Genomic DNA, 12,928 nt, shown 5'->3' with positions numbered 1-12,928 from the left:
ATAAAACACAGTATATTACACTGGGTGGTATTCAATACAACAAAATAAATAAAATCCAAAAAATAAATAAAAATCTATTAATAACACAAAACACATAAATGTTATATATATATATACTTTTTTTTTTTTTTTTTTTTTTTGAACACCCATAGTGTAATATGTATTACACTGTAATAGAACATTTAACCAATTACAAATAATAGACAATGTTACACTGGGGATGTTGGATTTAAAAATAAAAATAAAAATCTAACAAATAACATAAAAACCTTCAATATACACCCAGTATAACAGTACACGCTTCCACTATGTTCATAATACAAAATCATAATGAATAGAACTGCTGACAATAAAAGATAGATGTGAGTCCCATTGATTAGAAGAACTGATCAGAAGTCAGCCTGCGTATTCTGCCTCTTCTTAGACCACTGTTAGAAGCTGCTCTCTAAAAACTGATCCGAGGTCAGTTTTGTACGAACGCAACGTTGACCGTTAAACGTATTTGTTGTCACGGGGATGAGCTTCCTTCAAAAGTAAACACAGAAATCGAGGGTTTTTTTAGCAGCGGAGCAGCTCCAGATGCTGCCGGTGCTAACTAACCATAACACACGTTTAAAAAAGACACACCCACAAGGAAAAAGAAACGAAAAAGGGGGAAGGTACGTGATGTGAAAGTTGTTTTTTAACCATAATTGTTGAGCTTTTGTTTGTTTTATTTGGTAGTTTTTTTCCAGCTTCTGTCAGCATGCTAACCAGAAGCTAACACTAGCTAGCTAGGCCAGGAGCAACAACAACAACAATAAACACGATAATCCTCATTTTTATTATTAAACGCGTGTAAGTGTCAATTGTATTGTCTTTGTTAGTCCCTGTCGAGCACATACATGTATAACTTTCCAGCCAGATTTATGTAGTGAAAGTGGTCGATAGCCAGATGTGTGTGATACTATCAATATAACCATAAAACCACTATTTAGTCATTTAATAGATTCACTATGCAGCTAAAATTGTATTTTCTTGTTTATCAAAGCATAACATTACAGTCTTAATAGATTACATTGCTGGTCTGCCTGATATTAAATGTAATAATAGGATGATAATGACAATAATAAATGACCTTTGAGGTTTGAGGATCATATTAGGATTAGGATTCTTCTCATTACTTAATCATAGCAGCAAATATATACAACAGTGCCCCGACACTATCTTAGATGTTATCATTATAAGTTCTGATGGCTACAGGTACATAAGCAGTATTTATATTATCAATCTTGAGGTATTTAATAATATTCAAGTTTCAACATTCAAGATTTCCCTCTAGTGTCATTTTCATTATGCACCTCCATACATAAGAAAACGAGATATTATTTCCTTTAAAAGACAAGAAAATGAAATGGCAACCTATAATGAATGCGCCGGGATAAAAGTCATGATTTAAAGTAGTCATAATTATCATATATGATAATGTTTAATTTAATGAAATGCCCCGTGGATCCTTAAAAAGTCTTACAATGTTTGTAATTGTAGGAGTTAAGGCATTAAATAAGATGTTATCTGGGGGCAGAGTGAATGAGCGTAATTATATTTGTTTAGTTTAATGTTAATGTTTAATGTAATTTATCATTATTTTATGATGATTTTACATAAACCAGCTAATCAGCTTATTAATTAAAGTTAGAAAATAATCAACGGTTGCAAAATCCTGCTTTTGCATTATTATTATGTCTTTTTTCCTTAAAGAGGTATTAAAAGGTTTAGTCATTAAACTCATCCTTAACAAACGTGCAGATACCCTAGTTATTGGCTTGACAGGAAAATGAATCAGCAGCTATTTTGATCATGAATCATTACAGTCACGGTGATGGTTAATGTTTCAGACATCTGCCAAACTTTAGACAACATTTCACTTATTTGATCGTATATCTGTACCACACTTGTTGCATCTCAAGGCCCCAAAATAGATAAAGTACTTTATTAACCCAAAATATAACTAATCTCAAAGGGAAGTATTAAGTGCTGCAGCAGCAACTTGACATGAATATAAATATAAAAGCAGTGAGGTTAGTAAAAGAAACTAACACACTTAAATACATATAATATAAGAATAATATAATAATGTATATACAATAACTAAACTAATAACTATGAACTAAATAAACCAACTTAAATATAACGGTAAATAAAACTAGTGCAGCTGGATGAGATGTGCAGCCAGGGCTCAAACTCTGATTCTTGCCAACCTGCCTGGTGACTGTATAGAGAGTAAGAAACTAAAAAAAGGACCCTATCAAGACAAAGTTTCACACAGGAAACAAAACCTCTGTCATGCCTCATGCTCACAGCACCCACCTGACTCGTCTCTAACCGCACAATAAACACATAAACACTGCATGACTGCTTTCCTTGTTCTACTACCTCGGTGAGTTCACGCGAGGCCACGCAGGAGCACAAACTGCCTAAAATGAGTGTTTGAGATCAGGTAGTTTATAATTGATCAGATATGAAGTGATTTATATCTGTTTATCTCAGCCTTTTTGATCTTCTAATTTAAAGATCACCTTTTGGTTGTTTGTAATGAATACTCAACTCCTGAAATTCACTGTTTGATCTCCTTTTTCTCCCTCAGGCAACATGGAGATGCTGTGTTTCCGGTTACCGGGCCACGGCGACACGACCATGAAGCACATGAACACGCTGAGGTGCCGCCAGCACTTCTGCGACGTCACCATTGTGGCCAGTGACAACCAGACCTTCAGGGGCCATAAGGTGGTGCTGGCAGCCTGCTCTCCCTTCCTTAGAGACCAGTTTCTCCTCAACCCTTCCCCAAAACTTCACGTAGGAAGATGATGACCACACACACACACACACCCACAAAGTCACAATGTCATCAAACCGTACCCTTTTTTGTTTACTCTGTGACGCTGAGTAGTTTCTGCTTCATGTTTAGGTATCAATGCTGTACAGCTCCACGGTGGTGTGTGACCTGCTGCAGTCCTGCTACACCGGCGTGCTGCAGTTTAAGCCGGAGGAGATCGTTAACTACCTGACCGCAGCCAGCTACCTGCAGATGGAGCACATCGTGGAGCGCTGCAGAGGAGCTCTAAAGAAATACGTGCAGCTAAAGAGCCCCACTCCCCCAAAGGTCAGTCTTCCCAAAAAGTAATTGATTTGTCTAGTTTAATAATAGTTTACCTGAGAATTGCAAATATAAACATTTTTTTGAAACTTTCTGGTAAATCTGTACCTGTGTACATATTTACATATTTTTCAGACCACATTTGTTTCATAATCATTCATAGAGTGTGCAAAGAAAAAAAAAGAGTCAAGTTTAATGCAGCTTTTGTTTTTCATGCAGCATGTAAAGAAAAAGAAGTCTTTAGTGTAAACAATGAGTCAAAGATGAGTAGTTTTACTCCAGGTTCAGCCTAACCTTGTAAGTGCTTGTCCTTCTCTGTATGTTCACTTCAGTTATTATACATCTTGAGATGCCCCGTCACCTATCCCCCATTTCTTCTTCTACAGGTATCTACAGAAGAGGGCGAGCCTCGGCCGCTGATTGTCGATGACAACATTCACTCAGTCGCGTCGGCAGCGTCTCCCGCCGGCCGACCTTCCCCTGTGCACCAGCACAGTCCCGTGATGCGCTCAGTGGAGGAGAACAACGACAACATGTCCACCCAGGGCAGCGGTCAGCACCACGGCGACAGTCCTCTGCTGGATGAGCCGTGTATTAAGGTGTGTGTGTCAAAGAGAAACCTGAAACACCTTTTTTTTTAAATTTAATTTACAAATCTTCAGTATTCATGTAGTATACTGATGTGACCAGTTTTTGTGTTGTCACTGGTGTTAATTTCCACACCAGTGTGACTTATTCTGCTGAATGTTAAATCATTACTAAAAAAGGAGGGAGAAAAGGGTCTCTGCTCCATGCTCTGTACTTTTATGCACTTGTAAACGGTCCAAGCAGCTGTGTGAGAGGTCACGGTAACAGGATGAAAGGGTGGAGAAGATAATCCAAAGATAAGAGAGCAAAGGATCAACACAGGACAGAGATAATAAAAAATTGCTCACAAACGTACAAACATGTCTCCCAGCTCAGTAAATGACACTTTTCAGTCGTGAAACAGTCTGAGATAATAGACTTTGATAGTTTTTTTAGGAAATTGTGATGACCATTTTTTCACTTTTTCCAGATATATTTTTTCCAAGTGAAACAAATCTGAAGCTGCAGCCGCTCTGACACTTGACTCATTCTTCATTTCTGTCCCAGGTTCACGGATCAGACGAGGAGTTAGAGGTCAGACAGGACGAATTCGGCATGTTCAGGGTGTACATCTCGGAAGAGGAGCAGATGAACAGAGACAGGGGGGAGGAGGAGACGGGAGCCCCCTCTGACGAGCCTCAAGACCTTTGCTACCAAAAACCCGAAGGCGTCGTGATGGGAGGAGAGGGAGGCGAGTACGACCTGAACCCGATGGACGGAGACCTCGGCACTGGCGGCTTCTCGAGGGAGGAACTTTTAGTGGAGGGACTGCGCGCTTTCAGACGCCGGCTGCCCGACGCTAAAATCGGCTGGAGCAGAGGGAGAGGCAGGGGGAGGGGGTTCAAGAGGAGAAGGTGGTCGTCTCAGGAGAAAAGACCTCCGGGTGTAGCTCACCCGGATTTGTGGTATCTCGCGACCGCTGGTGTGGCAGGGGGTTTTGGGCTGGACTACACCCAAGAAGGGCTTAAGACAGGAGGTTTCTTGTCAGTCGATTTCCCGCGACTGGACATGGGCACGGACGACGCTCAGGGAGAAAAGGTCTCGCCCATGGCCGCCAACAGTTTGAGCCAGTTCGCCCTCGAGGATTCTGGCTGCGGCGCTGGCGAGGGGAGCTCCGCGTTGACGGTCGGCACAAACGAGGGCGGAGACGAATCTGTGGCGGTGGTGGGGTCCACATCGAGCGTGTCCGGGCCCGTCATCTGCGAGGACTGCGGCATCACGTTCCCCTCGGCGCACTCCCTCGCCGTCCACTCCCGCACCGCCCACATGCTGTACGCGTGCCCCTGCTGCGGCAAGCACTTCCACCACTCCGCCAACCTCACCCGGCACATGGCGGTGCACCGGGGCGCCGGCAAGACCCACCAGTGCCCGCTGTGCTACAAGACGTTCACGCAGAAGTCCACGCTGATAGACCACATGAACCTGCACAGCGGCGAGCGCCCGCACCGCTGCGCCTACTGCCACGCCCGCTTCGCCCACAAGCCCGCCTTGCGACGCCACCTGAAGGAGCAGCACGGCAAAACCACGGGGCAGAACTCCCTACACGAGCAGGAGGAGAGGGAGCGGGCGGCCGGGAGGATACGAGAGGAGGAGCAGGAATGTCCCATCACTGAGCAAGTGTCATAAGCCAAAGCATTGAAGACAACGACGAGGTGTCTTTAACGCCTGGAGACCCGGCTCGCCACACGAGCTCGGGTCGGTGCAGGAACTTAACAACGAGGCCTTTTAAAAATATCAAGACTTTAAAAAAAAAGCCTTTTAAATGACACGTTTTACAAATTTGAGCTATAATTTAAGTAAAAGTGACCGAGACTGCACAACCTTCTTACACTGAGACAGAAGATCTTTATCACAGCAGACATTTTGACTCGTCATAGTTGGAAAATTGCAGGTTGTGGTTATTTTAACGACAGTCCCAGTAAGAAGGAACAAAGACCCAACATGCTCGAGACCGAGATCGTGAAGCTGGAGTCCTTAATTTTATATTTACACCTGTTTTTTTTTCTTCCTACTATTAAAAGTCGAAATGTCTTCTGTGGAGAAAAAATGAGCCTCTCCACTTTTTATATCTCTTAGAATAGTTTTGACTGTAATCTAACTAACTTTTAAAAAAACATGTTGCAGCATTTGAACAAAAAAAAGAAGGAAAAACTGTTGTAAATCAATGTAAATACAATAATTACAAGAGTGTCTCTGTAACTTTAATGTAAAAAAAATCACATGTATCGTTTCCCCCCGACGTGGACGAATGCAGATTAAAGCCTCTCCAAACACACACACACACACCTGTCACCCATCCCCCACATTTACTGTAATATCAGAGCTGTGTGTGTGTGTGTGAGGGTTTGATTGACAGCTTTCTCGCTCTCCTGTTGGTCACGCTGTCCTCGTTTTTATTTGCACATTGACAAACTCTTCTTTTTTTAATTATTGACAAACTAAGTTCTTAATGAGCCAGAGAGCAATGAAAAGTACTGTGTGGGTATGAAGCGCCTTAAATACACCAAGAAAGGTTTAGTTAAATGTTGATTTTGTTGATTTTTGGAAGATATGAAGACTTGTTTCCTCTGTTGCCAAACATTGTTTCAGAAAATAAAGTTTGAAGGTGTGGTTTTTATTTTTATTTTTATTTGTATTTTTATTTTTTTACTCATTTCACTAATAAAATCGTCTACTTTGTGTCTCACCTGTCTGACATTTGTGTGATCTGTGACTGACCCTCTATTCCATAGTATCTACACTCAATACTTTTAACCCTCACATAAGTTCATTTTCTGTTAAATATTCCTTTTAACCCTTAAAACAGGCCGTGCGCACCAGGAGATACACACATATACATTTTTTATTGCCTTAATAGCAAATGAAATGCCTTGTAACATCAAAGTAAATAAAAGAAATAATTAACATCTTATTTTCCACTCCTGCCTGTTTAAGGGTTAACCAGACTTGGTTAAATGTGACCCTGTTTGGACCTAGGTCATACCAAACGTGCAATTAGTGTAACCATACTCTCCTGAGAAGGCTTGTAACTCTCCTGGAGTCTAATACCAACTGTACAATATTTACTGACATTGAGCTGACATGCATGCAGTGGAATTCACTATTTGATGTAGGGAAAACTGAGTCGGTATGAATAGCTGCTAAAAGTTGACCTGCATTGATTAAAAGGAGTGAAATAAAATATTGTCTTGCCAAAGTGGATCATATTGTGCTCTAACCATGGGTAGCACATACTGTAGATATTTCCTACCTGACAATATGTGCTACCCATGGTTTAAGCACAATATAAAGGGTAGTAGGTCATTCTGATAGATATTTGCTACCTGACAGGATGTGCTACCCTACTTGGATGAGCTACCATGATTTCTTTAGGGTAGGTTATCCTGAGCGGGTAGATCACCTTTTCAGAACACCCTGATGATCTTTTATGAAGCTGTTGAGACATTACACTCATATAGCCAATCACAATCCACTATAGCAAGTACCACACCTGGGTTGTAGGCAGGAGTCGCAGGACCATACCATTTCATGTGAACAGAGGGGGTGCTCGTTGAATACAAATACAAAAACAGGGGGGAAAGTTTTCTAATTGAACACAATGTAAAAAATAATAATCTTTTATATGTCTATTAATGATGAATGATGACAGGTTAATTGTCATTTTCAGGGCCTCTATCAGTCATGGGCCCTTAGATTGTTTCTTGAATCAGGAATTTGATATCCTACTATTACATATGGCAGTTTGTTCGGCTGATTTTAATATTTTTAAGGGGAAAACAAATATAAAGACAAAACCCATGTAAAAAAAATTAACATTTTAATGAATTAAACCTTTTTTTTGGTGTTTAGTCAGGCATTTCTTTACAATAATGAAGGAATGTGGATCCATGATTTCAGTATTTCTAACATCGTGGCTCAAGTCTCGTGTTTAGTCGAGATTAAAAACTCATGATCATCAATCCTGGCGGAAGAGAGTCAAGTCAGGGAGAACTTTTTTTAGAATCCCATTATTTCTTGTGACATAAGGCTGCGGATATTAGTAAATGGTAGATGGACTGTACTTATAGCTCTATTTTAGTCTTTCGACCACTCAAAGAGGTTTTACGCTGCAAGCCACATTCACCATTTCAGTCACGTTCATACACGGAGCAAACCTCTTCATCAGGAGGATCTAATCATTAACAGACACACACACCAATATAGCAGAAATCAGAAGCAATTTAGGGTTCAGTATCTTACTCGAGGAGGCTGATTATAATCCCCACTCTGATTAAACTCTCACCTCACATGTAACAATGTATGGATACTATTTATTGAGCTCCACAAAACAAGAGTCTGTAGTTTTATGAGCAAAGCTGCCACATACAGCATCACATACCAGCCGTCATGTTTTCCCAAATACAGTCATCTAGTATTCAAAAAGACAACAGAAAGTTTTAACCATAACCCTGAAACACCTTCTGCCGGCCGCTGCTGGCTAACAGGTCATTGAAAGAAAAAAAAACATGAAAAGCTATTATGCCAAAAATACAACAACAAAAAAAAAAGCCCCCAAATAGTCTGTTTGTATTTTCATCCGAGGAAATCTTCGCTGTAGACGACTTGGTTCCTCTTGTCTCTGTAGGAGCCTTTCGTGCTGTTCTGCACAGCTGTGAAAGAAAGAAAGAAAGAGAGAGAGAGAGGTGGAGGTGAAGGTTAATCCACGCTGAGCTGATACACGAGGGGCAAGGGAGGGGGGTGGGGGGGGGGTCTGATCGATGTCTAAACAAACAGTAAGAGCGCTGGGTTTTTTTACCGAGAGAAGCCCACACAGATTTGCCGGTGGCGGCGTCCAGCATGGGCTGCTTCCTGGCGATGCTGACTTTGATGTGGATGTCTCCCACCGTGCTTCCATTCAGCTGTGAGACAAAAAAAAAAAAAACAGCAAGGAGAGTTTAGTTTGGCTCGTGTCTACCTGAGAGGGGGGGGGAATCCCCACAACAGCAGGGTCCTGATCTAATCCCCTGCTTCAACGATCGCATATATGAACATTAAAATCGTTAAATCTATCGCTAAACTAAGCAGTTCCTGGTGGATCAGCTGACTAAAAACCTGCATGAATATGATGAGCAGCTCTTAAGTGCTCTTCCAATCTAACCCTACCCTCCTTTTATAAGTCATTATAAAGTCAAATTAATACTATTTTGATCCATAAATTATTTATTTAATTGACAATTTAGATTTTTCTTTTATCGCACACTACCATTCGAAAGTTAACACCCTTTTTTTCTTCTTTTTTTGTGACTGATGTAAAAAATCATACAAAATCAATTTCCAGGGATCAAGTAATATGTTTACAATGTACAGCTCTTCTGCAGTAATTAAGTATTTTAATGAAGCATTTAAAATAGACACAAACTATTCCTATAAGTGTCCAAACTTACAAACCAAAGTTTAAAAATCTGATTAAAATAAGTGAAGCAAAACAATCCCATAAATTCTTTATTTGTTCCATGCTCTAATTTCAGACTACACAGACATGTTAAACTACTTTTGACCAGCCCTGAACATTTTGGGACCTTTTTTATGCCTTTACTTCCATTAGAAAGAGATGGTATGCAACAGGTCCTTGGTCGGCATCTTACCTTTATTTTGAAAATACTGACAACACCCTAATTAAATCTACCATCTAGTTCAATTAGGTTGGACAAACTCAGTTCATGCAACTCTTTCCTATTTAGAAAATGATAAATCCCTGCACAGCCACACAGGAATGGTACAGTATTTATTTATTCAAGGTCTTCACTGATGGCCTATTCTACTCTGAATTACATGTATAGTCTTATTTATTTATCCTTTCTTTTGTTGTATTTTGGAAGATTTCATTTACATTACTCCAAATTAAAATGATATCTAGGTTGGTACGAACCTCAGCGACAGCCTGATCTGCAGACTCCATCTTCTCAAACGTGATGAACGCACAACTAGAAAAGAGAAACAGGGAACCACAAATCAGAACTGTATCACAAATATAAAACACAAACGAAAGGAAAGGATTGTGCAGTTTATAATTGCTGGTGTCAGTATGTGCACACAGCTTTATTCAGTGGTTGCATACTTGCGTGGGTTGTCCATGGAGAGGTCGATGATGGTGCCGTGCTGAGAGAAAGCGTAACGCAGGCTGTCCTCAACAAGCCCAGACCCGTAAACGTACACCGTATTCCCCTTCCGCACTCCTCTCCGCTCTGGGTACGAATCTGACCCTGAGAATAAAAACCAAAAGGAGATATATGATTAGAACCTCTGTCTGGATTTTAGATGAACTATGTGTGAATGAATCAACAGCAGATGGTTACTTACGTCTGAAAGGTCCATCCCGTTCTCTCTCCCGGTCCATGTTGCGGTCTCGTTCCCTCTCTCTGCTTCGTTCTCTTTCTCTTTCTCGCTCCGGTTCCCTCTCTCTGTCCCTTCCTCTTTCTCTCTCTCTGTCTCTGTCTCTTTCTCTGTCTCTGTCCCGCTCTCGCTCTCTCTCTCGCTCTCTGTCTCTCTCGCGCTCTCTGTCCAGTTCACGGTCACCACGGTCTCTCTCTCTTTCTCTGTCCCTGTCCATCTCACGGCCGGACGACATGCCGCCTCCGTCGTCCTCGTCTCGGTATCGGTCACGTGAACTGACGAAGCTGCGGGGGGGTACACGAGGGAAAAGATGTTACACCCAGAGAATCACGTTAATTCAGTGTATTAAACAGTGTTTTACTCATTAATCATGACTTTTAAACATTACCTCTCATACAGAGACTTCCTTTGAGCTCTCTTTGCAGACTAGAAGAAGCAAAAAACACATTTAATGACATCAGACTAAAATCAGACGAGGTAAAAATGTAGAATATGGCTGGATGAGTGCTGAATGAAATGTTACAGATACAAGAAATGATAGCATTCGGCTGACAAATGATGTAACTTCATCACTCAGGCAATCAGAGGCTTAAACATTTTTGTGGCTGGCCCAGCTGTTCAGATCCAGCCAATAATAAAGTTCAGCTCAAGTACAACACAGAATACTACACCTGTTTTTTAAATATGAAACAATTGAGCTTGCCTTGATATGAGAATGTACACAGTATGGCATACGTGCCCTTTTTTATACTAACACTTGGGAGTTGGCAAGGTCAAAGATTTTAGATAAGAGCTCTGAGTGCAAATATTAAGTTTATGTGTGTTACAGCAACGTGTAAATACTTTCTCATACTCAAAAATGCAACTTGAGAAAGACAACCAAATCAACAAAGTGGTTCATGATCTGCAGTGATGAATTTTCATGCTTCATCTCATGTATACCTCAGGTTGCTCCTCATCTGTAGAGACGCTCCTTTGGAATGGTAAGAAAGCAGGAATGGGACCTTTCTCTGGGTCCTGTGGCACAGGAAGAGCAAAAAAAAAAGAGAAAAAAGAAAGAAAAGGCATGAGTAATCAAAATAAAGATCATATATTTGTACATACTGTGCAGACAAATCCCAAAATATAACATGCCAGAAGAGCTGCAACTAACAATTGTTTTATCAATTTGCTTTTTGAGCCATAAAATGCCAGTAAATGGTGAAAAATGTCTATCACTGTATTTCAAAGCACAAAGCTGATATCCACAAATATCTTAATTGCTCCCGTCCAACAGGTGACAACTCAAAGATGCTCAGCTTACTGTAATAAAGGACTAAAGAAACCACAAAATATTCACATTTAAGAGGCTGAAATCAGAGAAGTTTGACTGTTTTTCATTTTAAAACACTTGAAAAGGTTGGTGATTCATTCAATAGTTGACAACTAATTGATTAATGAACTAATCTTCACACCACCACACACAATCCTTAATTAATCGTTCATACTGTATATTGAATTGCATCCTACCTTGAGTTTGATCTCCAGCATTCGAGAGCGTTTGAAGCCTGAGTTCTTGTTCTCTGATTTGATGGCACTGATGGCGCCTGACTTGATCAGCATCTTTGCTTGCTCTGTTGCCGTCGCCGTGTCAACAACAGGCTGGTCCGACAACGCTGCGATGAGAGAAAATGTAAATGAAATAAGTGTACAAGATTTTTGAGTCAGTATGCATCACATGTTTAAGTGGTGGCCGTATTTTCTACTTTCAATGGATGCATGGATTACCCTTGTAATGTATTTTGCCTATAGTAATTATTGTATTTTCTTGTATTACTGTTTTTTCATTTGCTTTTTAAATTCTTGTGTACAGCGTTGTAGCCACACTGGGTTTGCTGGTGGTCAGTTAAGTGATGTTTACTCACATATATGTCTATTTATTCAGTAAATTATACTTACTTCTTTTCAATCCACTCTGGTTTGTTTGGCTGGTTGAACTCTGCTTCTTAAGGGCGACCAGAGCCTTTTTCTGAGGACACAATTAAAAAAAAAAAAAAGAATAATGAAAGGATTAAAGGCAGGTGCTAATTTACTTTATTAATAAAAATAATTACTTAGTGTCTCAAAACAATAAGTTACTAATACGTCATAACATAGGTCATTATTTTGAGAAAGTGTCTTATTATTTAGAGTTACTATGTAATTTGAAATAGTTTCTTATTATTTCGAAATACTTAGTCATTATTTTGAGATACTAAGGAAGTCTCTCATTATGAAGGCTTAGATTCCATACTAAAGAGTCTCTCCTATCAATAACTTTTATATCAATGTTTTCAACAAGCTCATTACAGGATCCATTCATACCTTTTTCTTGAGTTTAGCATATTTCTTTTGCAGAGCCTCTTCTTCCTCCGTCAGAGAGCTTGGAAACACCACCATGATGACCACCGCTGCAACACACACAACAACATGAGCAAGTGGCACCAAACACACAATTACAAACATTTAATAATCACTAAAAAAAACCTGCAAATAAATGAATAAATAAACTCGCTCACAGCTGCTAACTTAGGCTATGTTAGCTCTTCTAGGAGAAAGAAGCTGATTTTAGACCACACAGAAAGTACACTAGCACTGTGCATGAACAATAAAACATTACTAAAGCTGTATATTGCAACCACTTTACTAAAAATGTAATATTTTTGCAGTAATTCATTTTTCTCACCAGACTCACCGAGCTTAACAACAACACGGACGCGTTAGTGTGACGTACCGGAGGGTCGGAACAAAAATGCTTTTTTTTTCAAATTAAAA

At 40.1% G+C, this 12,928-nt stretch overlaps 2 protein-coding genes across 3 annotated transcripts; one reads left to right on the top strand and one right to left on the bottom strand.

The window, feature by feature from the left end:
• The first annotated feature begins 585 nt into the window (after positions 1-585).
• On the top strand, positions 586-6,443 carry LOC128374176 (zinc finger and BTB domain-containing protein 12-like). The gene is made up of 5 exons (XM_053334444.1): positions 586-659; positions 2,627-2,835; positions 2,948-3,142; positions 3,523-3,735; positions 4,271-6,443. The coding sequence occupies exons 2-5, from the start codon at positions 2,632-2,634 to the stop codon at positions 5,387-5,389; spliced, it is 1,731 nt and encodes a 576-aa protein (XP_053190419.1). The 5' UTR covers positions 586-659; positions 2,627-2,631; the 3' UTR covers positions 5,390-6,443.
• Positions 6,444-7,538: 1,095 nt separating this feature from the next.
• Positions 7,539-12,871, bottom strand: nelfe (negative elongation factor complex member E). Of its 2 annotated transcripts, none has more exons than XM_053334268.1 (11): positions 12,849-12,871; positions 12,479-12,564; positions 12,074-12,143; positions 11,645-11,790; positions 11,078-11,152; positions 10,524-10,561; positions 10,103-10,419; positions 9,861-10,005; positions 9,672-9,726; positions 8,559-8,661; positions 7,539-8,412 (listed from the first exon to the last, which is right to left on the bottom strand). In XM_053334268.1, exons 2-11 carry the CDS (start codon positions 12,551-12,553, stop codon positions 8,336-8,338), a joined length of 1,101 nt encoding a protein of 366 aa, XP_053190243.1. In that variant the 5' UTR covers positions 12,554-12,564; positions 12,849-12,871; the 3' UTR covers positions 7,539-8,335. The 2 variants fall into 2 exon arrangements, with proteins under 2 accessions (XP_053190243.1, XP_053190242.1); XM_053334267.1 differs by having other exon boundaries at positions 12,840-12,862.
• Between the last annotated feature and the right edge of the window lie 57 nt (positions 12,872-12,928).

Source organism: Scomber japonicus, chromosome 15 (assembly GCF_027409825.1).
Source record: "Scomber japonicus isolate fScoJap1 chromosome 15, fScoJap1.pri, whole genome shotgun sequence".
NCBI lineage: Eukaryota > Metazoa > Chordata > Actinopteri > Scombriformes > Scombridae > Scomber > Scomber japonicus.
Note: the sequence above shows the minus strand (reverse complement) of the source record. Positions and strands in the feature narration are given on the sequence as shown.